This window comes from Bufo bufo, chromosome 6, assembly GCF_905171765.1.
Source record: "Bufo bufo chromosome 6, aBufBuf1.1, whole genome shotgun sequence".
Lineage (NCBI taxonomy): Eukaryota > Metazoa > Chordata > Amphibia > Anura > Bufonidae > Bufo > Bufo bufo.
In genome coordinates, this window is record NC_053394.1 from 297,483,730 (window position 1) to 297,511,407 (window position 27,678).

Genomic DNA, 27,678 nt, shown 5'->3' on the forward strand with positions numbered 1-27,678 from the left:
GACTCCACACCCGCTATCCCACACAATAACCTCCCCAACCCCCGAATTGTTTCCTTCTGCCCCCCGCCAAAACCACTCAGCCCAGCACCCTGAGCTAACGCAAGAAATGCTCCCAATGCTGCCTCACCTGGCTGCCGGGGTGCTGTGTACCCCGCAACTGAATTTCCAGAATCCTGATGCTGCACCCAAGATGTCATCGGCACGACCACTCCAGACGTCATTCGCCTGCTTGAACACGGCATCCCAGCATCCTCCGCGCTGGACGCTCTCCGCGCCGAACCCGATTCGTCTTCATCTTTCCTGTGGGCAGGACCAGCGGAAGGCTGTCCGTCACTCTGCTGAGGCCTGTGCACCCTCCCCCTCTCCTGGTGCACAGCCTCGTGTCCCATGCTGCTGCTGCTGCTTCTCCCACGCCGAGCAGCCTTCCCCCCCACTGAGAGGGGGGAGCCTGCAGTACCTGCTCCTGCCACCACACCACATGCTGCCGAGGACGGGGCACTGGTCACCCCGCCGTTCACTGGGCCTCGCCGAACAGTTGGATTCCTCCCACGCCGGAAGGACCTGGAGGGAGTCTGCACACCATCCTCCTGGTGCAGAGGGTCCCCGGAGGGGCTCCTGACTCGGCTTGCTTTACCCGCCGCCCCCCCCCCCCCCCTGCAACAGGCTGGCTACCTGCTCTGCAGCCAGTCCGAACCCCTGGCATCCGCTGCCGCTCTCAGCTGCTGCAACATTTTATCCACCGAGTGGGACATCGTGACCGGTAAGTCAGTTCTTTTCCTCCAAAATGGCGCCCGGTCGCCTCCGGCCACCTCCTTTTAAAACCTAAAACCCACCCCCTCTATTTCCCTAGCCACCCCCTCTCCACTACTATTAACACATTCCTGCCCTGGCCCTTCCTACCAAAACCTCTCATGTCGGCCTCCCCCTACCTCTCGTCCTAGTCCGGCCTCTCTCATGTCTTCATGTATTATTGGTGGCTGTAGCAGTCTAATTGGGTACATCTGCTAGAAGGTGCCAGAGTCCCAGGGATACTAAAAAGCCACTTTGCCTTGGTCAGACTATGTAGATGTCCTGGGTGCGGTCAGTATGGAAAGGTGACTGAGCAGTAGATTCTAGTTTGCTGGTTTTCTGGCATCCCTCGTGTTTCTTTGCCTGTTCCATGTACTAAGTACCGACTTTGCCTGTTCCATGCACCGACTTCCCCATTCACTGCTTGTCGTGACCTCTGCCCAATATCTGTACCGACCCTGAGCTGCCTGCCATGACCTTGGACTGTTTATCGGATTACACATACTCTGTCCTGCCTTGGCCTGTCACTGACCACGGCTTTGTCTGATCCCTCAATGTACCACATCTGTGTTCATATCTGCTTTATTCTAATAGTTAAAGCAGACTTTTCACCACTCCTGATATGCCTGTTTTAATATCTTCTTGCATTCCCCATGTAATAACCATTCTGGAACATCTATTCTTATGGCTCTATGTTGTGCTATTCCTTTATTATTTCTACTAGAAGTTATAAATGAATTGCTATTAGCCTTCAGTAACGGTACAGAGGGGAGGTAACCAGTTGGGGGGGGGTGTACCTGCACAGTTTGAAAATGGCAGCACTGATTGGATAGAGTTAGTCTGTGCAGGTACAGACCGCAAACTGGTTACCTCCCCCTCTGTACCCTTACTGAAGGCTAATAGCAATTCATTCATAACTTATAGTGCAAATAATAAAGGAATGACAAAAAACAGAGCCATAAGAATAGATGCTCCAGAATTGTTATTACATGGGGAATGCATGAAGCTATTAAAAACAGGCATGTCAGGAGTGGTGAAAGGTTCTCTTTAAATTCCTAGGTGAATGAAAGTCTGGCTATGACTCTGGATGGTTGAGACAGTACTGGGTCACTTAAAGGGAGAATGTATATCGGTATACATCAGTGTGCATTGCTAAAACATGCATATCTAATCCTTTCTGGTAGCAAAACAGTTACTGTACATCAGAATGACCGACAGGTCACATATATGGATATGTGCATCATCGTGCAGGCCATCAGCATTCCTAGCTAATCCCTTCTGTTAAACCAAAAGAAAAGCATACAGCAGCCTTCAGTAAAACAAAAACCCACTGCACGCCCCTGCAGGAGCTGTGTCCAAATAACTCTTTAGTGGAACAAAATAAAGACATGAAGGCAGCGTCCATAAAGTAGTGGTGAAAAAAGGTTCTTTTAATCCATTTTGTGGCAGTGCAAACACATGTTTCTGAATCACTTCTGTTAGCTGTAGAATGACTGTGCATCACTAGACTCAGTTGACACTTCAGTTATTTGGTCAATTATTCTCATCATTTATTGTCAGCCAAAAGCACGTGCAGATCAAACCCACAGAACAGGTGTAGGTCTATTCATGATACCTAATCCAAGAGTGGGCTTGCCTCCTGAAATTGGCTCAACAAAACTGGAAATAACTGATCAAATAACTGAAGTGTGAACTCAGCCTTACAGGTTAATGTTAGCATCAGGTCTAATTTATCGGTGTGGAATGAACCGTGCAGTGGCCCAAGATTCAAGTAGTGGCCCTGTGATAGAGTGGGGAGGGTGTGAGCAGTAAGGTTGTCTTGACGTTACTGTTTAATTTTCCCTTCTGATCTGTCTGAAGAACAGCCAAAAAAAACAGATCCTTTAATTTGAGCATCCTATTTAACACGGTTAGTATTTGGTCAGCATTTGATCAGTATAAAATGTGATGGAAATATTTGCATCTGTTCTGTGTTTTAGACCCACTCCTGCTTTTGGCTTCCAAATCATGATCAAATTCTTCTGATGCAAAATACTGACCTGTGATAGAAGCCTTATGCTCAGTTTGCATGCGTTTTGGTGATGTGCATCTGAAATCAGTTTTATTCAGATGGGAAAGAAGTCCTGCATGCAGGACTTTAATGGCCTCTATCACACGGTCAGTATTTGGTCAGTTTTTTTGCATTAGTATTTCACCAGTATTGGTAGTGCAAAAACAGGAGTGCGTCCAAAACAGAGATAAAATGTAATGGAAATATTTGCATGTCTTCTGTGTTTTGGACCCACACCTGCTTTTGGCTTCCAAATGATCAAATTTTGATGCAAAATACTGACCGTGTGATGGGGGCCTTATGGATGCTCCAATGACAGGACCCATTTTTTTTATTTTTCTGTTCTGACAGATCAGAAGAATGGAAAAATAAGTGGTGATGTCAACACGGCCAAACATGGACACTAACAGACTGGTGAGGATGGTAACATCATTAAGAGTGACAATAGTAGCTTTGTAACATAGTGGTGAGGGTGGCAACAGCATGAAGACTCACAATAGTGGCACTGAAACAGAGTGTGTGTGGGGGGGGGCAACAGCAGTGGCAGCAACAGCACAAGATGGTGGCAGATCACAGTAGGAGCAAATGGCAGTAGAGGCAGCAGGAGTGTGGCAGCAGAACGTGGGTCTGGAAATCCTGGTTGATCATTCTTTATAAAGGTTAGTCTCTCAACACTTTGCCACCTGCTGCACTAAACACCCACTTTGATGCCACTCTACTGGCCGGGCAGGAAAGCTTGTCCATGGCAAACTCGGCCAGTTGCGGCCATAATTCAAGTTTGGCTTCCAGTAGTCCAGGGGATCTTGGATCAAGGGTGACAGGGTGTAGTCCAAGTATGCCACCACCTGCTGGATTCTGTTCCATGTACTGCTGCTGCTGGGTGGTTTCTTCAGTAGGCAGCTGAAGATAACTGCCCATTAGAGACTCAAGAATTAAGTTACTGGTGATGGACCGGGTGCTGTTCTTGCCCCCTCCACCTGCTTCCAGTAGTCATGAAAGTGGAGGGTGAGTTCAGAGGGTCCCCCCGTTAGACCTTTGTGAGGATGGGCGATGGCACATCTCTTGATAGTGGTTGTTTCTCATGCCTCTCAGAAGGTGTAAAAAAGGCCCCCATTTTGGACTAGTAGCGAGTCTAACATTGTGGACAGCCAGTAGTTATCCCTCTGCTGAATGGTGATAATGAGGCTGTCACTACGCAAGAAACTCAGCATACATCTGTCAATTTGCACAAGGGACTCGGAGGGACTCCCTGACTCCAATTCGACTGCATACTACCATGGTCTGTCGGGGTCATCTGTGTCATCTTTGGCATCGCCCTCTAGCTCCTCATGCTCCTCCTACTCCTCAACTATCGCTTGGGCAGATAAACCACCTAGTTGTGTATAGAATTTCTGGGCGTTTATGTCCTTCTCCTCGTCCTCCTGTGCCAGTTCAGACTGCACAGGGTTCAGTTGGCCATGAGATGTAGGCGCCACGTCTTCTGTCCCCTCATCAGTCAGATTTATCAGCATCCCCTCCAGGATGTGAAGAAGTGGTATTACATCTTTCATCCCGTAGTCCTGGTGACAGACAAAGAAAATTGCCTCCTCAAAGGGTCTGAGCAAACAGCAGGTGTCACGCATGAGCTGCCACTGTCAAACGTCGAAGTTACAGCGGGAAGTAGTCCTGTCCATCTGCATCATCAAGAAATCAGTCATGGATTTCCTCTGCTCATACAGTCAGTCCAACATATGGAGTGTGGAGTTCCAGCTCATTGGGACCATCACATATGTGGCCACGTAGGGGGACACCATTCTGCCTTTGCAGGTCAAGGAGGGTGTGTTTTTCATGGAGTGGCTGTTTGCATAATTTCCTTGACATTTTCAAGACGTTTTGCAGTTGGGTGGAAGACTTCAGTAAATGGGTGATAACCAGATTGAAGCCATGCGCCATGCAGGGGGCAAGGGTCAGCCTTCCCTGACGCAGTGCAGACAGAATATTCTTCCCATTATTGGTGACCATGGTTCCTATCTCCAGTGCTTTGCTTAGGTGGTATGCCGGAGGACCACTCTAAACTGTGCCTACAGTGGCCGTTGACGACAAGGTGGAAGAAGAGGAGACAGAGGATGACATTGGTGCAGAAATCCCACGATTACAATGCAGAGGCGGTATTGCCATCACCTGGTGAGCCTGGGCCAGATCCACATTTACCCTGTGATCTATAAAGGACATATATTGTCCTTGACCATAGTTACAGCTCCACATGTCAGCGCTGGCATTAACTGTACCAGACACCGACTGCCTCAAGGACTGACCCACCTTATGTTCAACACACATGTGCAGGACTGGTACAGCTTTTTAGAGAAGTAATGACACTCGACCTTGGCTGAGCACAAGCCATAAATTCTCTGAAATGTTCAGAGTCCATGATATGGAAAGGGAGGGACTGTAGTACCAGTAACTTGGCCAGGTGCCTGCACAGATACAGTTGTCTCTTTCCAAGAGCCTTTGTGATCGATTGCTGGCGAAACATGTGACAAGGAGCAATAGACGTAGGGAAGGAATGACAGCTTCCTACTGCTGAGGTTGAATAAAATGAAGGGATGTGTACTGTTACAGTACACAAAAGTGATACCTCTAGGAGCAAAGACACAACCTCAATGGATGTATATAGGATCTTTTTTATTAGTAGTAATAAGCGACAACGCGTTTCGGAGTAAGTATACTCCTTTCTCAAGTCTATGTGCTCCGTGCTGGTGCAGATGCCACAGAGTCTAACATATGAATGGTCAGGGCTGTGGGATCCGTGTAGATGCAGACCGGCAATAAATGGTGCCTTATATCTCATTTCTAGGCCTCAAGTGGAATTCTGCTTTATTTTATATTATATTATTTTACAAGCAAAATTTTTCTTAAAGGGATGCCCAGTTGTTGATGTAAGTCAGTACTTTTGGATAACACTGTCAGGATACAGTTACGATTAGTGACTAAGGCTTTGGCTACTTTCACACTAGCATTTAATGCGGATGCGTCATCTTCCAAAATGCTTCCGTTACAATAATACAACTGCATGCATCCGTCATGAACGGATCCGGTTCTATTATGTCTTCTATAGCCATGAAATCAATGGGGGACATTGAAATCAATAGGGACAAATCCGTTTTCTATTGTGTCAGAGAAAACAGATCCGTCCCCATTGACTTACATTGTGTGTCAAGACAGATCCATCTTGCTCCGCACCACATCGCGGACAGAAAAACGCAGCTTGCAGCGTTATTCTGTCCACGATGGGAATGCAACCAAACGGAACAGAATGCATTTTGGTGCATTTTGTTTCGTTCAGTTCAGTTTTTTCCCCTTGACAATGAATGGGGACAAAACTGAAGTGTTTTCTTCCGCTATTGAGATCCTATAACGGATCTCAATAGTAGAATTGAAAACGCAGCAGATGTGAAAATAGCCTTATCTGCATTATCCAATGTGATTCTGGGTGAAGCTGATGCAAAATCGTGGAACAGGCCGATTTCAGCTGCACTGCTGGACCACTGGTGGATCGGGGGAGCCCAACTGTTCCCCAACATCAGATATTAGGGGAGATAAGGATTAGGCTGATGGATTGCAACATGCTCGATCCTTTTAGTTTTAGGAAGATAAGTCATCATTAGAGGAGTCTGGCAGCTGCTTACTTCATTCTCCCCATTTAGAACACATGCACGCTCGACTGATATGAGTGTGCATGTGTATGGGGGGCTCAGGAGAGATAATGTGAGAGTTAAGTCAATAATTATCTCACGTGTATGGCTGACTTCAGTCTGAAATCCACCTCATATGTTATCAAAGGCTCAGCCACTGATTTGTCCCTCCACCATGCTTTACACTGAAGTTTTACTTCTTCAGAAAGGCCGTTTATTATAACCAGAGAGTAGGGGCACCCTCCCAGCAGCAGCAACCTGACATTGAGGGGCAGGGGGCCAGCACTGGCACATGCACTAACTCTAAGTAGTCAGAGGAAGCAGCAGCACATGAACAGCGCTGCACTGGAGTCCATCACACAGAAGAATTTTAAATAAAAATATGCGCATGATACAGATTATAAATCCATAACATGCTTATTATGTTGGGAAAAAGCTGCCAGTTTTCACAGCTGATTTTACTCTTTCAATGCATAGGGTAAATGTTTGCCTTGGGGTACACAGGATTCCAGTTACGCCAAACAGGATATTCATGACTTAACAGCTGGGGACGAAATGGATAAAAACGTAGATTTTCATGTAAGTTATGACCGGTGAGCCTAAGTGGAAATCCTTTAAATTCACCTTGACTGTAAAACACAACTTCATGCCTAGGTAAAGCTATATGCAAATATGTCAGACTTCGCAACTAGTGAATGGTTGGATAACACTCCAAACGGAAAATTGTGTGGGTGTCAGGAGACGGTTCCCAGGCCGAGTTGCAATGTAACAATAAGACTCCTGCGCTCCACTTAATTGCTTCAAGTGTAGTATTTTAGGCTACTTTCTCACTTGCGGCAGGACGGATCCGACAGGCTGTTCACCCTGTCGGATCCGTCCTTCCACTATTTCGCCGTGCCGCCGGACCGCCGCTCCGTCCCCATTGACTATAATGGGGACGGGGCGGAGCTCCGGCGCAGTATGGCAGTTCGCGGTGAGAGGCCGCCGGACTAAAAAGTCGGACATGCAGGACTTTTAGTCCGGCGGCCTTTCGCCGTGCACTGCCGTTCTGCGCCGGAGCTCCGCCCCCCGTCCCCATTATAAACAATGGCGACGGAGCGTCGGTCCGGCGGCACGGCAAAATAGCGGAAGGACGGATCCGACAGGGTGAACAGCCTGTCGCATCCGTCCTGCCGCAAGTGTGAAAGTACCTTATTGCAGAGGTGGTTTTCCAGTTAACATTTGAAACGTTTTTCGGCCTATAGCCTTCCTCAGAACACTGGAATAGTTTACAAAATAAGGCAATTATTAGTAATAGGGCAAAAAATACAATTATGATGGTGATGTATATACAGTATAAGATTAGATATAGTGGATAGACATCAAAACTCAAGTGAGGGGTCCCGGGTGGTCTCGAGCTGATTATATACGGGAGTGCAGAATTATTAGGCAAGTTGTATTTTTGAGGATTAATTTTATTATTGAACAACAACCATGTTCTCAATGAACCCAAAAAACTCATTAATATCAAAGCTGAATATTTTTGGAAGTAGTTTTTAGTTTGTTTTTAGTTTTAGCTATTTTAGGGGGATATCTGTGTGTGCAGGTGACTATTACTGTGCATAATTATTAGGCAACTTAACAAAAAACAAATATATACCCATTTCAATTATTTATTTTTACCAGTGAAACCAATATAACATCTCAACATTCACAAATATACATTTCTGACATTCAAAAACAAAACAAAAACAAATCAGTGACCAATATAGCCACCTTTCTTTGCAAGGACACTCAAAAGCCTGCCATCCATGGATTCTGTCAGTGTTTTGATCTGTTCACCATCAACATTGCGTGCAGCAGCAACCACAGCCTCCCAGACACTGTTCAGAGAGGTGTACTGTTTTCCCTCCTTGTAAATCTCACATTTGATGATGGACCACAGGTTCTCAATGGGGTTCAGATCAGGTGAACAAGGAGGCCATGTCATTAGATTTTCTTCTTTTATACCCTTTCTTGCCAGCCACGCTGTGGAGTACTTGGACGCGTGTGATGGAGCATTGTCCTGCATGGAAATCATGTTTTTCTTGAAGGATGCAGACTTCTTCCTGTACCACTGCTTGAAGAAGGTGTCTTCCAGAAACTGGCAGTAGGACTGGGAGTTGAGCTTGACTCCATCCTCAACCCGAAAAGGCCCCACAAGCTCATCTTTGATGATACCAGTCCAAACCAGTACTCCACCTCCACCTTGCTGGCGTCTGAGTCGGACTGGAGCTCTCTGCCCTTTACCAATCCAGACACGGGCCCATCCATCTGGCCCATCAAGACTCACTCTCATTTCATCAGTCCATAAAACCTTAGAAAAATCAGTCTTGAGATATTTCTTGGCCCAGTCTTGACGTTTCAGCTTGTGTGTCTTGTTCAGTGGTGGTCGTCTTTCAGCCTTTCTTACCTTGGCCATGTCTCTGAGTATTGCACACCTTGTGCTTTTGGGCACTCCAGTGATGTTGCAGCTCTGAAATATGGCCAAACTGGTGGCAAGTGGCATCTTGGCAGCTGCACGCTTGACTTTTCTCAGTTCATGGGCAGTTATTTTGCGCCTTGGTTTTTCCACACGCTTCTTGCGACCCTGTTGACTATTTTGAATGAAACGCTTGATTGTTCGATGATCACGCTTCAGAAGCTTTGCAATTTTAAGAGTGCTGCATCCCTCTGCAAGATATCTCACTATTTTTGACTTTTCTGAGCCTGTCAAGTCCTTCTTTTGACCCATTTTACCAAAGGAAAGGAAGTTGCCTAATAATTATGCACACCTAATATAGGGTGTTGATGTCATTAGACCACACCCCTTCTCATTACAGAGATGCACATCACCTAATATGCTTAATTGGTAGTAGGCTTTCGAGCCTATACAGCTTGGAGTAAGACAACATGCATAAAGAGGATGATGTGGTCAAAATACTCATTTGCCTAATAATTCTGTACAGGGTGTAATAGCACTTGGGATGGTGTCATCAGGTAAATCGGGGTAGTTGGAGAATGCCGAAGTACAGTAGGGCCGTATATTAAGGAAATAACATTACACACATTGACAGGGATAAACTGGCAAATTGGAAATACTCATGCACATAGTTATGAAATGCTGATAGCACAAAAAGCTTATACTTGTATGAGACACAATAAATATATTAAGCATAATGAACGGGAATACGGGGTATAGACATGTGGATAAGGCACTGCAGATGAGAGCAGGTTTGTGTTACAATATGAGGGATGTGAACATTCTTACCTGGATGAGCCTCACTGCTTACGTGCTGGTGTTTAAATAGGGACTGCTGTGGTCCGATGGATGGGGGCTCAGTGGCCCAGACCGCGCTTGGTGGATGCAGGCTGTAGCCATGTTTTTTCGGCACCATAACTTGGAGCATGGCCATGGTGTTTAAAAAGGTGAGGGGGCGGGACAGGGGCGGGGTTGGGATGCGATTACCTGTTGTGCCCTCTATCGGGTGTAGTGGATAGACAGTGGGGCTGTAGGCGGCGCTGAGGGCAAAGAAAGGTTGGGCTGGAAGTCGGGGCAGTGTGGCAATGATGCGCTACTACTAAGCATGCGCCGGGGTGCGAGAGGCTGGAGCGCCGGGAACATCAAAGATGGCGGGCACAGTGTAAGTTTGACGCTGCGCATGTGCCGAAGGACAAAGAGCGAAGGCCGGGGAACCTATGAAGTAAATAGAATGGGGCAGGAGTCCTATTGTTACATAGACTTTACAACTAGACATATATGTTTGTTCATGTCCTTGGTGACTGTCACGCGCCATTTGCTTATCTTATGGGAGAAATCAGTATGGCTTGAAAGACCGGACAGAATGTTTTTTTTATTAAAACATCACCATTAGGCTACCTGTAGATGTTATGGATTGCGCACGTTTTTTCAGCACAGATTCTCATGCAGAAAAACTGCAGCACAATCCAGTACCAGCAGTCGTACTGTATGAGAATAGACAAATCTCATGTACACTTCTTTGTTCAGTGCGGAAATTGACCTGTCGGTCAGATCTTAAAATCCACAGCTTTCAATTCTTTCTGCAGATCTTTTGTGCAGATTTAACCCTTTTTCATGCAAGTGTGAGATCAGCGGCAAACCACATGAAATCTACACCGAGTAGCACATGCAGATTTGGCGCAGAAACGCATAAAAATCTGCTTGGAAGGTCTACCGCACTCATGTGGATGAGCCTTACTCCTTTTTTACAATTTGTATTCATTGGTTTCATCATCGCTTTCATTAGAAGACAGACTAGAGATGTTTATATGGTACATGAGAACCTTCTCAGTTCTTTCTAGATGTCCTCCTCCTAAAGAAATGAATTCCTGGGTCTCATCAGTGGGGAAGTAGTTACTAAAACAGTTGCTGCGACCCGTGGGGGAGTGTGTGGCTCTGAGGGTGGTCATAATACTCATGGTTCACAGTGGCAATCTCCCCCTCTGGCTCACCCTGGGGCTGAGCAATAACAGGAGGATGCACCCTTTCTTTAGTTGGGGCTCCTGCCTGGGGCTCATAAGGTAAAGTGTTTGTCTAGGAGCAAAGCAGAAGAGCAGATGACAAGGCCGGTGAATGGTGGGGTCAGTAATCAGGCCTGTTGGTGTCCATAAATAAGTCTTGCTTTACTAAAGTGCAGAACTGGAGTAGTAGTACATCCGGCACAGTTCCAAAGCATATGACAGTACAATCCAACAGTGATGGAGGTTGTACTACTCCTATTCTTTTTCTCTCTCTCTCAAAGTCTCCCAGCAGAACCACGGGCATGCAACGGGGTTCTTGCTAAATGCTTCTGCAATTCCTGGACTGAGAGGTGCAGAACTTGGAAAATGGGTGGCCAATCTGCTTCATAGTATGGGGGATGCTTTAGCAATGTTTCCTTCCACTGCACTAAGGTCTTTCTGCCATAAATGTGCACAGTACCTTGCTGTGGGGGAGAATCGGGAGCTCCCCATACACATTACTGTTGACTGAACCTGCTATTCTTGGTGGGTTCAGCCGACAATACACTGAGGTTAGGTCATCAATAGAAAGTCCCAGAAAACCATTTAATTACAGCAGATGAAAAGTGTTTATTTCTCATTTTCTTACATACAACATGATATTAATTGAAATAATATTTAGTGGAAGCCCGGGTAAGTGGCCATTTCTCGTGATTATATTGTAAGGATGATCATGTAGGACTTACGGTTGCCATCAATTTTACAGGACATTACTTCGGAAGAAACAACCCATTGAGACACTTAATTTCACCCGCTGGGGCACTGCAGTGAAATGGAACCCTTGCTGTTGGGTTTCTCCACAAATTACAATGCTAAAGTCCTAGGAGTGCAAGGCCCCATGATCATGTTATTCTAGTAGGCTCCTTCTAGCATAAAGGAACTGCCCGAAGTGGAGAATTTTAATGGGCTGGTGGTGTCTATGTAGGCCTGAAGCTAGACTGTAAAAACAGAATTAGACACCGCGCACAGCCAATCGATCTAAAACACCCCCTCCTGCTATTCTTCTCTGATCCAATAATGCCAATAAGTGTCTCCACTAAATGATCAACATTACCTTGATTTGGATACTCTCCTGGGACTTCTCGTTCTCCGAGGTGGCGAAAACTCCGCAATACTATTACTCACGCTTGCGCTCACAGGGGAGCGGGTGACGTCACCACTTAGAGCTACGGGTCGTCAGTAGCACCAAAATACAGTCCAACGCATTCCGAGCAAGTTACGATGCTCTTCGTCAGTAATAGTATAGTGGAGTTTTCGCCATCGGCCGGGGCGCACTCCGAACTAGCAGCCTTATATCTGTAGAGAACCCCTGCGCATAAGAACTTTGAAAAGATTTGCGCCCCATATGACGTGACCTGCACCTCGGAGAACGAGAAGTCCCAGGACAGTATCCAAATCAAGGTAATCTTGATCATTTAGTGGAGATACTTATTGGCATTATTGGATCAGAGAAGAATAGCAGGAGGGGGTGTTTGGATTTATTGGCTGTGCGCGGTGTCTCATTCTGTTTTTACTGTGATTTCTACTTCCCAAGCAGCAGGACATACGGGACTGCTGCGACACTGCAGCATCGATATGAGCATCTAGCGCCAGTGGTTCCGTTTATCAATACGCATTGAAGCTAGACTGATCTTCCTTTGGCAGTAGAACTGATCACCCTTGACTGTCAAAGACAAAATACATAGCAATATGTTCTCGTGCCTGAAGCTCCCTGCTCAAGAGAGCACCAGACAGTTCCTATACTGAGTACATACCATTATTGTGTCTCGCTGTCATGGGTGTCTGACTCTGAATAAGGGGTTCATTTTGTCAAGTGCAAAACTGGTTTTCTGGCATCAAGATAGAAAAGGATGCAATAACATTGAGCCTCGCCCCTAGCTAGTGATAAATCATCACTCCTGGTACCATTTAGGGATTCACATACCAAGAGAATAAGGTGTTCAGCAACTCACACCCACCCAGGTACATAATCATTATCTCTATTCACCTGTGTGGAAATGTCATTTCTCAATTCAAAATCATAGGAGGGAATGACAGAGGGAGGTGATGAAGCATAAAAGGAATGGAAGACGTACATTGTTACAGCCGCACCCTGGCTGCACAAATTAGGATTACTATCACATCACTAAGATCACATCCATAAATTACGTGGAAACAAGACTTCGTGTTTCCAGACTTTTTTACCAGTTTTTTTTCTACATTGAAGTTCCATATTTGGTGCTTCTACAAGGGTGCCTTCAAAAGCAGCAAGTACATGAGCAGAAACGTCTGCAAAAAGATCTGCCGCATGTGAAGAGCCCCTAACAATTTATTGCAAAATAGCCATCCCATAATCTAATTATTGAATTCTTTGGATTAGATGCTCTCAACAGAAAAGGGTATAAGCCTCGCCACCACCACTGCAGCTGCCATATACAGTGCCATTGTGTGGAATCTGAAATTCCCAGCAGGAAATATTTATGATTTCTATATTCGGGAAATTGCTAGTTATGGAATTATCTGATATGGTCACTTTATTGGATACTAAACAAGCATGTCGCCCAGACAGGGAGAGGGCTATTTCCGTTGTGTCATGTCCTGGAGACAATTGCATGCTATACTACTAAACAAACCAAATCGGTGAGATCAAACAAAGAAAGTTTGCACTCCATAAGTGGCTTAGCTGTGCAGGTGCCGGAGCTTCCATGCAGGTATATCACTATGCACTTAGCTTTTTTTTTTTACTCTCAAAATCTGTGATATTTATAGGCATGATAGGTAGAACTGACAGTATAGGTGATAGAGAATCTGCCGCATACAGTGTATGGGGTCATTTATCAAACTGGTGTAAAGTAGAACTGGCTTAGTTGCCTATAGCAACCAATCAGATTCCATCAATTTCAGATTTCACCTCTCAAAAAAATTGAATGAAAAGTTACCAGAAAGTCTCAAATACTCCAAAATGGTATCAATAAAAACTACAGACCGTCTAGCTAAAAATGACCTCACACATGTCGGTAGACATAACTATAAAAAAGAAATGGGGATCAAAATATTTTGTAAAAAAGAAAAAAAAATCCATATTTTTTTTTTTTGAGTATTAAAACACAAAAAAAATATATAAATGTGGTATCTCTATAATCGTACTGACCTGGAGAATGAAGGTCATGGGTCAGTTTTACCGCATAGGGAATGCCGTAAAAGCAAAGCTCATAAAAAAAATTGTGTTTTTTCCAATTTCAAACCATTTTGAATTTTTTTCTAGCTTCCCACTACATCGTATGCAATATTAAGTGATGCCATTAGACAGTACAACTTGTCCCACAAAAAAACAAGTGCTCAATCACCTATGTGAATGGAAAAATAAAAAGGTTATGGTTCGGGGAAGGAAGTTGTCAGGGGTAGAAGGGGTCACTGTGCCCACACATGACACAGTGTTATTGCAGTCCACCAGTCAATTAAAAAAGAGAGGTTGTCGCAGTTCCATCCCCTTTTTGGCATGATTGAATAGCTTTGTAGTTGTGATTAGAGATGAGCGAAGTTATGACAAACTTGATTCGGGTGCTTCCCTGTATTTCACAAAGAAATTTGTTTCGAAGCACATTTGTTTGTATGTAGCAGACGCAATGACGGGGAACAGTGATTGCGCCGCCCGCTGTCATTGAACCGCTCACATGCCACGTTCATTGCTGATCGCGGCATCTGAGATTAACATTGAGGGCTATCAGGGGTTAATCTGGAGTGGTGACATCACATGTCACCACGCGCAAGTTTTCCCACGATATCTTCAACCCAGATGGCCGCGTCAGCCATTTCGCACGTAAATGGAGGAGGTGAGTATGTTTTTTCCCCCCACCATTTCAGAGAAAATTGATTCATTACCACGAAGCGTGAGGAAATTCGGCTAATCAAATTTTTCATGAAATTCGGATTGAATTCCACTTTGGATACTTCAATTCGCTCAACATTAGTTGTGACCATTCCATAATTTTCAAGGATCCTGGAAGATCAATCTGAAAAAAGAAGTAACTTTTTTTTTCTCTTGCAGACACAACCTTTAATTGATCCAAAGCGATTATAGTAGTAAAACCAGTGTGATGGGCAGACATAGATTATTATCTCACCATGAAACTGAGTCAGGCTGGCTGAATGTGATTATACTTAGCAACGCATAGCGTAACTGGATACCACAGGAAAACAGTGTATTCATTGCAGCTCAGTTTCTTAGCTCCTATACAAATGACCTATATAATGTTACATCATTATTACCGTACTATTCTGTATTTAGGCATTACCAACCTTTACATTGCTGGAATCAATGACCATTGTCTTATTATTCCACATACTGATCTTAAAAATGTTGGAATTTGTAGCCCAATTAAACAAATATCCCAGTTACTCATTGACATGTCTTCGTTCCCTCCATTTGAAAAGGGAAAAAAGGCACAAGTTCATGCCAAAGATTCCCTTCCAGCTGTCGAAGCATACAGTATAAGGCCAGTTCTACGGGGAAGCAAACCGGCTAATTGCAGTGGCCCCTACTGGACCTCCAAAGAGCCAGCAATAGAAGCTTAAAAAGGGATCAACCCAGGGTCAATTTTAGGGGGTAGCAACCTGGGCAATAGTCCAAGACCCCTAAAGATGAGAACTTGTGATTGGAGCATGCATATTTTCACTACCACGGACCACCAGGGACTGTATCATGAATGTCTTCACTGCCTTTGACCATAATCTGCGACTTCAGATGCCCCTAAAGCTGGCCATACACATGAGATAGCTGTCAGCTGGACACATATCTGACCCACAGCTATCTCTACTGATCCTCCTGGCCAAACATGCATATGTAATGAATGAAGAGGGAGGAGAAAGCCACTGCCAGACTACCAGCGTTCCCTGCTATCTAAAGGATCAGGCAATTGAATTCCATATGTCCAACAGCTGATGCTTGGGGGGAGTCAGGAGACCAAAATGCACATTAGACGGTCGATATTGGTGGGTTCGGCCAATACATAAATACATATCTCGTGTGCCAGCTTAAGAGTGCCATGCCCCCATTTCAGCCTTAGATGTCGCCAAAATGTGCCTGTCATAGATTCCCATGAGTTGGACTTGGTGTTTTTATAGTGTCTGGCATCATGGGGGGTCTGGTACCCCATTTGTCCTATAGTTCTAGTGACCTACAATTTACGCAATAAAATATTGAGCCAGTTATAGCAAAATAAAACTGAAATCCATTGATTTACCATGTGGGAGTCTCCCAAGCTAAGGATCCAGGGTCTTGCACTGAAAACGCATACCATGGCCACATAGATGGAAAAAACATAAATTTATCAGTAAGATAATGTTATACTGTTTTATAAAACTACAGATAAAGTTTGTCCAACTCAGTGCTGCTACATCTACAGGTAATAAAAAAAAAACTTACTGAGCAGATAGGTCCAAGCCACTAAGAGATATGTGATATCTCACTGCCCTTCAGCTACCAAGTGTGCTTATATGATCAAGTGTATCTATATGATCAAATGAACCTCGGATGGCCACTACATTAGTAGATATCATTCTGGAATACCACAATACAGACATATCTGCATTCATCTAATATGGTAGTGGACAAAAATAATCCCAATGTGTGCCAGTGAGCCAAGGAAGGCTGGAAGTAGTCGTTTTGTAACTTCTGGACAGTTGCAGGTTGGAAACTACTGCAATACGGAAACCTCCAGGTCCAATCATGTCCTGTCTGTAACTCTAAAGTAGTGTATGTTGCAAAAATACAACTCATGTACTAATAAGCAGTGGCTGTCAAGGTGTGCTGGGTTTGGTAGTTTTGCAACAGCAGGAAAGCTATGGGTTGGAGACCACTGCCGAAGGCATAAGAAGTACATCGTTTGTAAAGCAGTGAGAAATACACATTAGTAAGACATGGATAATAGGAAAAGTATTCTCATAATAGTTAAATCTCACCCCACCTCTCTTCTATTGTGATAGACTAGAAATGCTCCAGGCATGTTTCAGAGAGGGATGATACTTACATCTGTTGTTTTTCAACAGGTGGGCATAACGTGCTCAGCAGGTAGACAGACCGTAAATAAAAATGCTTACATGTGAAAGGAGGAACATGCACAATGAACACCCAGAGACCCACCCACTCTCACCGTATAAAGGTGACACAAGAGAGTACTGAACTCAGCCTCTTGCATCCTCCTACATCAAGGTGATATTGCTTTGGTACATAGTCCTCAATATTACAAAATGTCTTACTCCAGCGGTTTTCAGATTAAATCATCCAGCCAAAAAACACAAAGCAACCGGGGCAGCAGCTATGGAGGATTTGGAGGATTCAGCAGTGCATCCTTGTCCGGAGCTGGTTTTGGTGGAGGATTGTCATCTCAAAATGCCAACTTCAGCTACTGCAGCTCTGGTTTTGGTGGGAGTGATGGTCTTCTGCTTGGTGGGGAGAAGCAGACCATGCAAAACCTGAATGATCGCCTGGCTGCCTATCTCGATAAAGTGAGAGCTTTGGAGCTGGCTAATTCCGAGCTGGAGAAGAAAATTAGGGAATGGTATGAGCAGCATCATGCCGTCAACAATACACAATCCCGAGATTACTCTAAATACTTCCAGGTCATTGAAGATCTCAAGAGCAAGGTAAGTTACTACTATTTATTGTAGTGAGTAAACAATCTAGAGGGAATACAGTTCATATTTAATGAATGGGAATGCATTGTTTGTGCACTGTGATAACTCTTTCAGAAGATTTAACAGCAATATTATGTAAATCCAAAGATAACACATAGTGGTATCACCAACTGGCTCGCCATACACATTAGTCTTCTTTCACACTCGCGTTTTGGCTTTCCGTTTGTGAGATCCGTTCAGGGCTCTCACAAGCGGTCCAAAACGGATCAGTTTGCATTCCAATGCAATCTGAATGGAAAAGGATCTGCTCAGAATGCATCAGTTTGCATCAGTTCAGTCTCCATTCTGCTTTGGAGACGGACACCAAAACGCTGCTTTCAGCTCTTTGGTGTCCTTCTGATGAAACTGAGCCAAACGGATCCGTCCTGGCACACAATGTAAGTCAATGGGGACGGATCCATTTTCACTTGACACAATCTGGCACAATAGAAAACGGATCCGTCCTCCATTGACTTTCAATGGTGTTCAAGACGGATCCGTGTTGGCTATGTTAAATATAATACAAACTGATCCATTCAGAACGGATGCAAACGGCTGTATTATCTGAACGGATCCGTCACAAAAGGCGTGTGAAAGTAGCCTTAGATTGCTGATGGCCAAAAGCTTGTTCAGCTGATAGATATCTTTTTCGACACCCCCCCCCCCTTCTGCCATATACATGCACACTTGACTCTGCCAAGAATCATGTTTTGTGGAAAAGGAAAGGATAGAAAGCTATTGCTAGACAACTCTTGCGGTGGCTTATCTCGCTGAAAACCGAAGGATTGGGCACGTTGAAATCTAACTACCTGATCCTACCCACCTTCAACACCTTCCATCAGGAGAAAGTCAACAGGCCCCCATACACATTAGATGGTCTTGTCAAATTGGCAGTATGGCCCGACTAATAATACAAATAAATCCATGAAATAACAGGGTAATGATAAACTTAAGGCCCCATTCACACGTCCGCAAAAGGGACCGCACCTGTTCCGCAATTTTGTGGCACGGGTGCGGACCCATTCATTCTCTATGGGCCCGGACGTGAAGCAGAAAGCACACTATGTGCTCTCAGCTTCCGCATTTGCGGAGCGCGGCCCCGAACTTCCTCCCCGAGCGGACAAGAATAGGCATTTCTATAGGGGGTGCCGGCCGGGTGTGTTGCGGGTCCGCAACACACCACGGACGTGTGAATGGACCCTAACTGCTACATTTGGAATATGATCTATTCTATACGGAACAAGCATGTGTTCCCATGCATCAGTCACATCAAAAGGTCCAATTAGGAAGGGTTTTCAAAAACTTGGACTACCCCCAATGCCCTGGACATATAAGCAGGTTACAATTCTCAGGGTTTAAATGGAGCTCATAAGCATCCACGTCTCATTTTATATCAACAAGCGCTCACCCTGAGTATTTGAACCTGCCTCTTATTGTTGGTGGTCCCAGCTCATGGAAACTGCGACTGTCTTCTTAAGACATTATCACCCAAAAGGAAACTTCCTTCCTTATCATTGCATCATGTATAAGGGCTACCATTCTGCTGATTGGATCTTTTGAAATTGTCTTATGTCATCAGCACATGTGCCGTGTAAACAGCAGGTGTGCCACTGACAACAATGTAAATGGATGGCTGAAAGAATGATCTGATGGTTTATGCGGCCATTCATTCAAACAACTGCCTGCCCATTTGGGGGTCCTTAAACAAGTGCCAATTGACTTACTTTATCATCAAAAAGCCCTTGTTTCTGGCCAGAAATCTTTGTATATGGTAACAAAGGATAAAACAATGTTGTCAGCAATAAGGAAACAATTATACATGCTAGTTCTCCTGTTCTGCATTCAACACAATGCCTTCAAGATGGATATATTTCCATTGTTAACATGGAGCTGGTACCCTGGGGCTCTTTATGAGTGATATACTTTCTCTTGATGTGGATTTTCCATCACGTTCAGCTTACACTGAAGAATAAAGAAAAACAGATCTCATAGAAAGCAAACAATACACTTGTTTGTACAACAGAATCAAAGGGACCACATACTGTATTAGAAGAAAACAATTGTAGAGACAGCCATTTCAAACATAGACTCAGGACATAGAACACAATAAATGTGTCTCCTAATAGACTGCATGCTTCTTTTCAAGGTTTATATAAAGCAAATGTATCCTACTTGCACAGTAGAGGCTCAAAAGTGATTAAATACATTATGAAGATTAAGGCTACTTTCACAAGGCAGCATGTCTGTATTTTGCATCAGTAAAACCAGAAGTCGAAAGTAAGCAGAGAAAGACTATGATGGAAAGATTTGCATCTGGCTAGTTTTGGACTCGTTCATAGTTTTGGCTTACAAAGTAGTGATGCAAAATATTGACCAAATTACTGCTGTGTAAAAGTGGCCTTAGTCGCAAAAGGTGGAGACTTCATAGAAACCACTTGAATTCTTCTCGATTTTTCCTGACTTGGCTTGCTTTGAATTATCTACAGTCGAGTGCTTTATTCCAATGCCCACTCACAAATGTATATGAAAACCATTGAGTTTTCATTTTTAGAAATTTGTTTTCGCATTATCTGGTGCTCTGAAAACTTCCTCACCATATGTGCAAATAATTTCTTTGTGGGTCCCAGACATGGTGGGGATCTCCTCATATAGATGATACTTACCTCACTGCCCGGCACCCGCATTACTCCTGATTCTCGCACGGGTGCCGCTGCATCTCCCCGCCTCTCTGATCAGAACATCTGGCGATTAGTGGGGGGGAGGGGGGAGGGCAGCAAATAGCAGGCCAAGATGGGGGTGAGCCTCCCTAGCATCGCAAGTGATGCTAGGGAGGCTTGTCCCTGTCACGGCCTGCTATTGGCTGCCCACCCCACCCCCCCCCCCCCCCGCGCCAAATGTTTCAAACCGCCAACGTCATTATAGAGTTTTAAGATAAGTTTCTAGTTAGGCACATGAAAAGATTAACTCTACAGGGTGGGCCATTTATATGGATACACCTTAATAAAATGGGAATGGTTGGTGATATTAACTTCCTGTTTGTGGCACATTAGTATATGTGAGGGGGGAAACTTTTCAAGATGGGTGGTGACCATGGCGGCCATTTTGAAGTCGGCCATTTTGAATCCAACTTTTGTTTTTTCAATAGGAAGAGGGTCATGTGACACATCAAACTTATTGGGAATTTCACAAGAAAAACAATAGTGTGCTTGGTTTTAACGTAACTTTATTCTTTCATGAGTTATTTACAAGTTTCTGACCACTTATAAAATGTGTTCAATGTGCTGCCCATTGTGTTGGATTGTCAATGCAACCCTCTTCTCCCACTCTTCACACACTGATAGCAACACCGCAGGAGAAATGCTAGCACAGGCTTCCAGTATCCGTAGATGTGATGTGCAGCACCTGAAACTACGGATACTGGAAGCCTGTGCTAGCATTTCTCCTGCGGTGTTGCTATCAGTGTGTGAAGAGTGGGAGAAAAGGGTTGCATTGACAATCCAACACAATGGGCAGCACATTGAACACATTTTGTAAGTGGTCAGAAACTTGTAAATAACTCATGAAAGAATAAAGTTACGTTAAAACCAAGCACACCATTATTTTTCTTGTGAAATTCCCAAAAAGTCTGATGTGTCAAATGACCCTCTTCCTATTGAAAAAACTAAAGTTGGATTCAAAATGGCCGACTTCAAAATGGCCGCCATGGTCACCACCCATCTTGAAAAGTTTCCCCCCTCACATATACTCATGTGCCACAAACAGGAAGTTAATATCACCAACCATTCCCATTTTATTAAGGTGTATCCATATAAATGGCCTACCCTGTACATATAAGAAGACATAAATAGCAATAAACAAGGAGATGATTACTATTCGAAGACTTTTATTATGCTCCTTGTCTACAGGTGATATACCCTTATTATTGTAGACCATAAGAGGTCCTAGAACGTCAAAAAAAAGATTGAGATAAGACAGTAGCAGCAATTTAGCCAAATTAGCACTTGCGCTATGTAAAGCCTGTATTACACCAGGCGATTGTCGGGCCAATCATTGCTAACGAGCGTTCGGATGACGCTCATTCATCATACAATCCAAATCTTTTGACAGGTTTAAAAATTATTGTTTGCCCGCAGATCGTGGCGTCTAATGACGTTCTGCTGCAGGCAAACAACTGGATAGCATGGGAACGCTTCCTTCCTGACAATCGCCGGGAGAATCGAGCTGTCTAATACAGCCTTAAGTCCTGGGTTCGTAACCATCCACAGACAACATAAACATGAGTTTGTATTGTATGTTCTCCTGTTGTTAGGGTTGGGCACACTAGTTTTCCAATCAGAATACAAAAACATACTGGTTGGTTGTCATCCTGTGAAAACTGTACCTTAAATCTTATGAAATTGTTAATACTTTATAGTACTTTTAATTGAATTCAGTTATTATCAAAGTCTTCTGAATGTATTCAGCCTTGGCAATTTTCCCACCTGTCACGTTTTGTAGAACTTTTACAATGGTTCTCAAAATGTGGATCTGAATAGCATATAATTAACTATCTCATTTACACAAGGTAGTAAAGTTAGACTTGAAGATCTAGAAACCCATAAAAAGGATATCCATGAAAAATGTCTCATCTGCCGATATATTGGCTGTGTGTGACAATTATAAAGATCAAAGCTTCTGAACTAAAACATCTGAAGTACTTAATGGATTATATACACATAAAGTTAACCACATGACTAATCCTTTTTTTGTCTAACAGATCCTCATTGGAACCACAGACAATGCCCGGGTTGTTCTCCAGATTGACAATGCCAGGCTGGCAGCTGATGACTTCAGAATGAAGTGAGTGTGGCATAGTTCAAAATATATTCTTTTAATACACCATATTTTTATTAAATTATATTCTTTATTACGGTATATCTCATATTATACTGTATTATATATTAGAACATATTTTACGTACTTTTTGCAGGTCTCAATCACTAACATTAGACTAATATTCATAATAGACAACTCAATATACAATGGGGGTCACTATTTTGAATACATTAATACTGCACAGACTCCCAGGCATTACAAATAATATAAAATACCTAAACTTTGTAAAAGGTTTAAATAGGAGAAAAGGACTGGGATATCAAGTGGACCCAGGGCTGGATTTTGGCCATGGCCCAATCAATTACCTCCTTTGTCCAGGGCAGTCCATCTGTCTCTCTTTCCCTTTCCTATCTCATCCTATCCTTCCTTCTATTAGTATGGGATGTGTATACACTGCTAACCCCTGGGAATTTGACCTCTTAGGAACATGGGGAAGTCCTTGTTCCTTGATGGCTGTCCAGTGTTTTGTTCGAGTTAAAAAGAGGTGAAAGCACTTACAGTATGTGTAGCTCTCCTTGAAATCTAAGAGTTACTAGCTTGGCTATCTCTATCACACATATGTGGCCACTTCTTCTATATTTGACTCTTATAAATAAAAGATGGTCTGGGTTCCAGAGATTAAATGGGGCCTATCTGATTTGGGAGCAATACTTTGAGGAAGTCATCTGTTTCTATAGACCACGATACAGTAAAGAATACAAAAAACTTAGTGATATTATTAATTTTAGATATTTATAATCTGAATATTATTTTCATTAGGTATGAAAATGAGCTGGCTTTACGTCAGAGTGTAGAGACTGACATCAATGGACTCCGTCGTGTGCTGGATGAACTGACCGTCTCAAGATCTGAGCTTGAGTTGCAGATTGAGTCCTTGTCTGAAGAGCTTGCATTCCTCAAGAAGAACCATCAAGAGGTAAGAAATATGCTTACACTCCTAATCAATATTTTATCTATGCAATATATAGGACTATGACCAACTGTGACTGTGATTAATATGATTGTGTTTCATCAACATAGGAGATGAATTCCTTTAAGGGTAGCACTGGTCAAGTAAATGTTGAAATGGATGCTGCGCCAGGTGTGGATCTCACTAAACTTCTGAATAACATGAGAGCAGAGTATGAAGATCTTGCTGAGAAGAATCGCAAACAAGCTGAGGAGTGGTTCCTCAAGAAGGTAGAGCTCATTTTGTAGATTTTTTCCTCATAGAAACATGAAGTCTGGTGGCAGAAAAAGACCACTTGGTGAATCTAATATGCCCTAATGAATGTATTAATTCACTTACTGTTGACTTTCCTTCCACATCTGCTTGAAGCTTGCTCCAACAATCTAGTACTTGTTCAGTAAAATAATACTTTCTGACATTGTAATTTTTCATTCATCTACATTTCTTTATAAAACTGCCTGACCATGTTATGCCATTACAGAGCAGTGAATTGAAAAAGGAAATCTCCATTGGAGTTCAAGAAGTCCAGACAAGCAGATCAGAGATTTCAGACCTGAAGCGGACACTTCAAAGTCTTGAAATCGAACTTCAGGCTCAGATATCAATGGTAAGTTAATACAGACCAAATCATAACAATTGTGATTGCTTTTATTGCAACATGTACAAACAATATGTTCAGTACAGAATTCATTTCTATTAATTTCTACAATTGTACCTATCCTAGAAAAACTCTCTTGAAGGAACATTAGCAGAGACAGAAGGTCGCTACTGCGTCCAGCTGAGCCAACTTCAGAGCCAAATCAGCAGCATTGAAGAACAGCTACAACAGGCCAGATCTGATATGGAAAGACAGAAAGGAGAGTACCTACGGCTTTTGGACATCAAGACCAGGCTAGAGATGGAGATTGAGACCTACAGACGCCTGCTAGAAGGAGAAATCGGGTGAGAACAATGTGTGACCCACAAACCGATACTATGTGAGAAATGGAGAAAGGGACAACAGTGAAATGACTGAGAATTTTAAATTACTGTGAATTCTCTTTGATATAACCACCCGAGTAGAGTGCTGCTCTCAAAGGTTATATACAATATAAGCAAATTGAAAATTCATCACAGCAATACTGGTTCAAATCAAAGGTAGTCTGCATTAGATGATGGATGTATTTCAAACATGCATTTTTTATATTCCTAGGTCCATCAGTGTACAGCAGACCAAGTCACCGGCATCTTCAGTTGACTCCAAAAATGGTCAGTGTCATTTTTACCAGAAAAATAAACGGTCTTCAGCAGCATACATATCATAGGAGGTGACCCTGTGGGTTCTACCTGGCCTTGCCATGGTTGTTCCATCTGTTTAGCTATTGAGCAATGACAACCTGTGAAGGACTACCCTCTCCAAAATCAGAGATCAGCTTAAGCTCTTCTGGGATGGATTCTATAGGCAATAAGGCCTGATGATAAATGAATTGAAATCAACCATCTTTTTTATACATTGAGTGTATAAGAACTCCACCCATTGTGGCCTTTAGCTAAGCATTTTGTTTTTAATTTTGTTTAGTTAAAACTACACCACACTTACTAAAGATATGCAACTTTAGTGTAGATATGCCAATCATATATGGTGGTGTAAGGAAGAGTTAGGCGTCTGCCAAATATATTAGGCTATGCACAATATTCACAAACTTGCCATACTTTGTGCCATTTTGCCAACTATTAATGTCAGTATATCAACTTTGCTAAATTGTAAATAGTACTGTATAGTTTAGTGGATATAAAGAGGGCCTTTCACTGATCCTGACATTATCATATAAATAGCTGGCTGTAAAGGCTTGTTATATCGGTACCTATTTTCCATACGCACTGCTCCGTTACCCCGCTGTGCTCAATCATAGCGGAGAGTGTCACAGCCAGGGAGAAGGTGACATCCCTTGAGAAACAGGGCCGTCTCCTCCTCCCTGTACCGATGGTATGAATTTACAAACCAGATGGGAAACCAGAACGGGGGAACAGTGGGGAAATGAAGCAGCCCATAGGGAAGATAGTAAGCGATATAACATGCCTTCAGTATGCCATACACAGCCAGCTATTTACAAGATAATGTCAGGACTGGTGAAAGGTCCTCTAGTGCATGAGATATGATATAAAGTATAGGTTACTTAGGTTCACTTTCTACAATACAATACAAATCACTGCCTCAAAAGAAAGTTTAAAACTTTAAAACTAAAACAAAAAATCGTTACAAAAATTGATAAAATAAGTTGAAGTAGCTCAGCTTAGTTGACAGTTGCTACATTAAGTACAGTATATAGTGTAATATGTTACAGTGCCACAGGTTTCCTATGATTTCAATGAAATAGGCAGTTTGTTGAACCTTGTTTGTCCAGATTACATGCACGTGCACTGGTCACTGATTGTTGTTGGGGGATACTGGTATGTGCACGGAGATACTCTCCGTGACGTCATCTAATTAATTGTGCTTCACTGAGGTGACCAGTATCCTATCCAGGCCCTCTTTGATCACTTTAGCTTGACTATACCTGAGTACACAGGTCTTTCCCTATCAATTTTTGTAATACATTTTTTTTTCGTTTTAAACGTTCTTTTGAGACAGTGATCTTCCAACATCTGCCTTCGGGTAGAATAAGACTGCCCCATATATTATGTCATCTTTATTTAATGTGTATGGAAAGTTTTTGGCTTGGATTGCTTGGAGTAGGGGTGTTTTGCCTACAAAAATATTATTGATATTATTTTATTATACATATCATTATCATGATCTCCTTTTGTCTATTTTTTTTTTTAATACAATGAAAAATATTTTAGATCCAATCAAAACGAGGAAGGTGAAAACAATAATTGAAGATGTCGTTAACGGGAAAGTGGTCTCCACTGAAGTCAAGGAAGTTGAAGAGAAGATGTAATGCAACAGTTGAATGATAACACAGACATAGCCTTCTGAAATGTACAAAGAGATATGATAATTTCAACTTAGTTAATAAAAGTGGTATTGATTACAACAAGTTTAATGTATTATTACATTAGTCATTACCAAAGCGGTCACTTGAAGCCCCAATACAAAATCTGTGTAAAGTATCAATTGCTAACACAGTAATAACCCAAATGCAATATGCTTTCATTGAAACCATTTTCCGTGCTCATCTTAGGACCTTGCACAGTGTAAGCTATTAAACTGAAATAATGACAGTACATACTTCTAAAGTTAACAAGACTAAAAGAATGAATTTGACTTTGAAGATGATGTGCCTGTGATCATTTGACTTAATAAAGCATTATATAAACTTATGTGTGAAGTGAATCATCTTGTGTCACCGTCACCAGTCTTACATGGTACCTACTGACTTTAGTAGATGCCAGCAATCCACCAAAGCAGACAGCCAATCTCAAGCCAAAAGAGTCCTTGTGTCAGGGACAATTTTCAAAACATCACCGGGGAGCCTGCTTTAACCCCCGTCTGCTGACATGAGGTTCTCTGGTCCCCTTTGCAGTCTAAAAGAATACAGATATAGTATACATAATCATCTGTTATCAATATTTCTTCACACCAACTCACATCTACTGATATGATGCTATTATATTAGAAAAGGTCTATCCTACACATACCAAATGTAAGATATAATCCATTAATTTGGATAAGGGGTGGATCTTTATTTATTAGAAAATTACAATGGTTCAAATATTTTCAGAACGGGGACAAAAAATTACTGTATGTAGGGAATATCAGAATGAGATGTGAAATCTACCTGCTGTAAAAACTTTACAGGATCTCCTACAGGAGGGGTTTATGGATACCAATAAAAATACACATTCAAACCTTAAAACTAAAAACACTAAAATTACCCCAGCAACTGATTGTGGAAACATTGGCATTTTTGAGCAACCTATGAACTTGGAAAACTAGGTGAAAACAGATGGGGATGATGCAACCTCACTAAGGAAGAATGGTCCACACTGAAAACCTACAGAATGATACAAATATCACCATTAAACCCTTCAACAAAGGGAACGTACAAAGCTATTGAGCTTTGTACTAATATGCTTCAAGACACATCATTATATCAGAAATTATCAGGGAATGCAATGGAAATCTCCCATGAGCTCAAAGAGCTGAACAGTAAGACACAATCTGAGGGCCAAGTCAATAAGGATGAGGT

The 27,678-nt window shown here is 42.9% G+C and overlaps 1 protein-coding gene across 1 annotated transcript; it reads left to right on the forward strand.

The window, feature by feature from the left end:
- The first annotated feature begins 17,178 nt into the window (after positions 1-17,178).
- On the forward strand, positions 17,179-26,789 carry LOC121006123 (keratin, type I cytoskeletal 12-like). Its single transcript, XM_040439064.1, has 8 exons — positions 17,179-17,652; positions 22,439-22,521; positions 23,317-23,473; positions 23,578-23,736; positions 23,988-24,113; positions 24,231-24,448; positions 24,699-24,754; positions 26,330-26,789. Exons 1-8 carry the CDS (start codon positions 17,257-17,259, stop codon positions 26,425-26,427), a joined length of 1,293 nt encoding a protein of 430 aa, XP_040294998.1. The 5' UTR covers positions 17,179-17,256; the 3' UTR covers positions 26,428-26,789.
- The last annotated feature ends 889 nt before the right edge of the window (positions 26,790-27,678 follow it).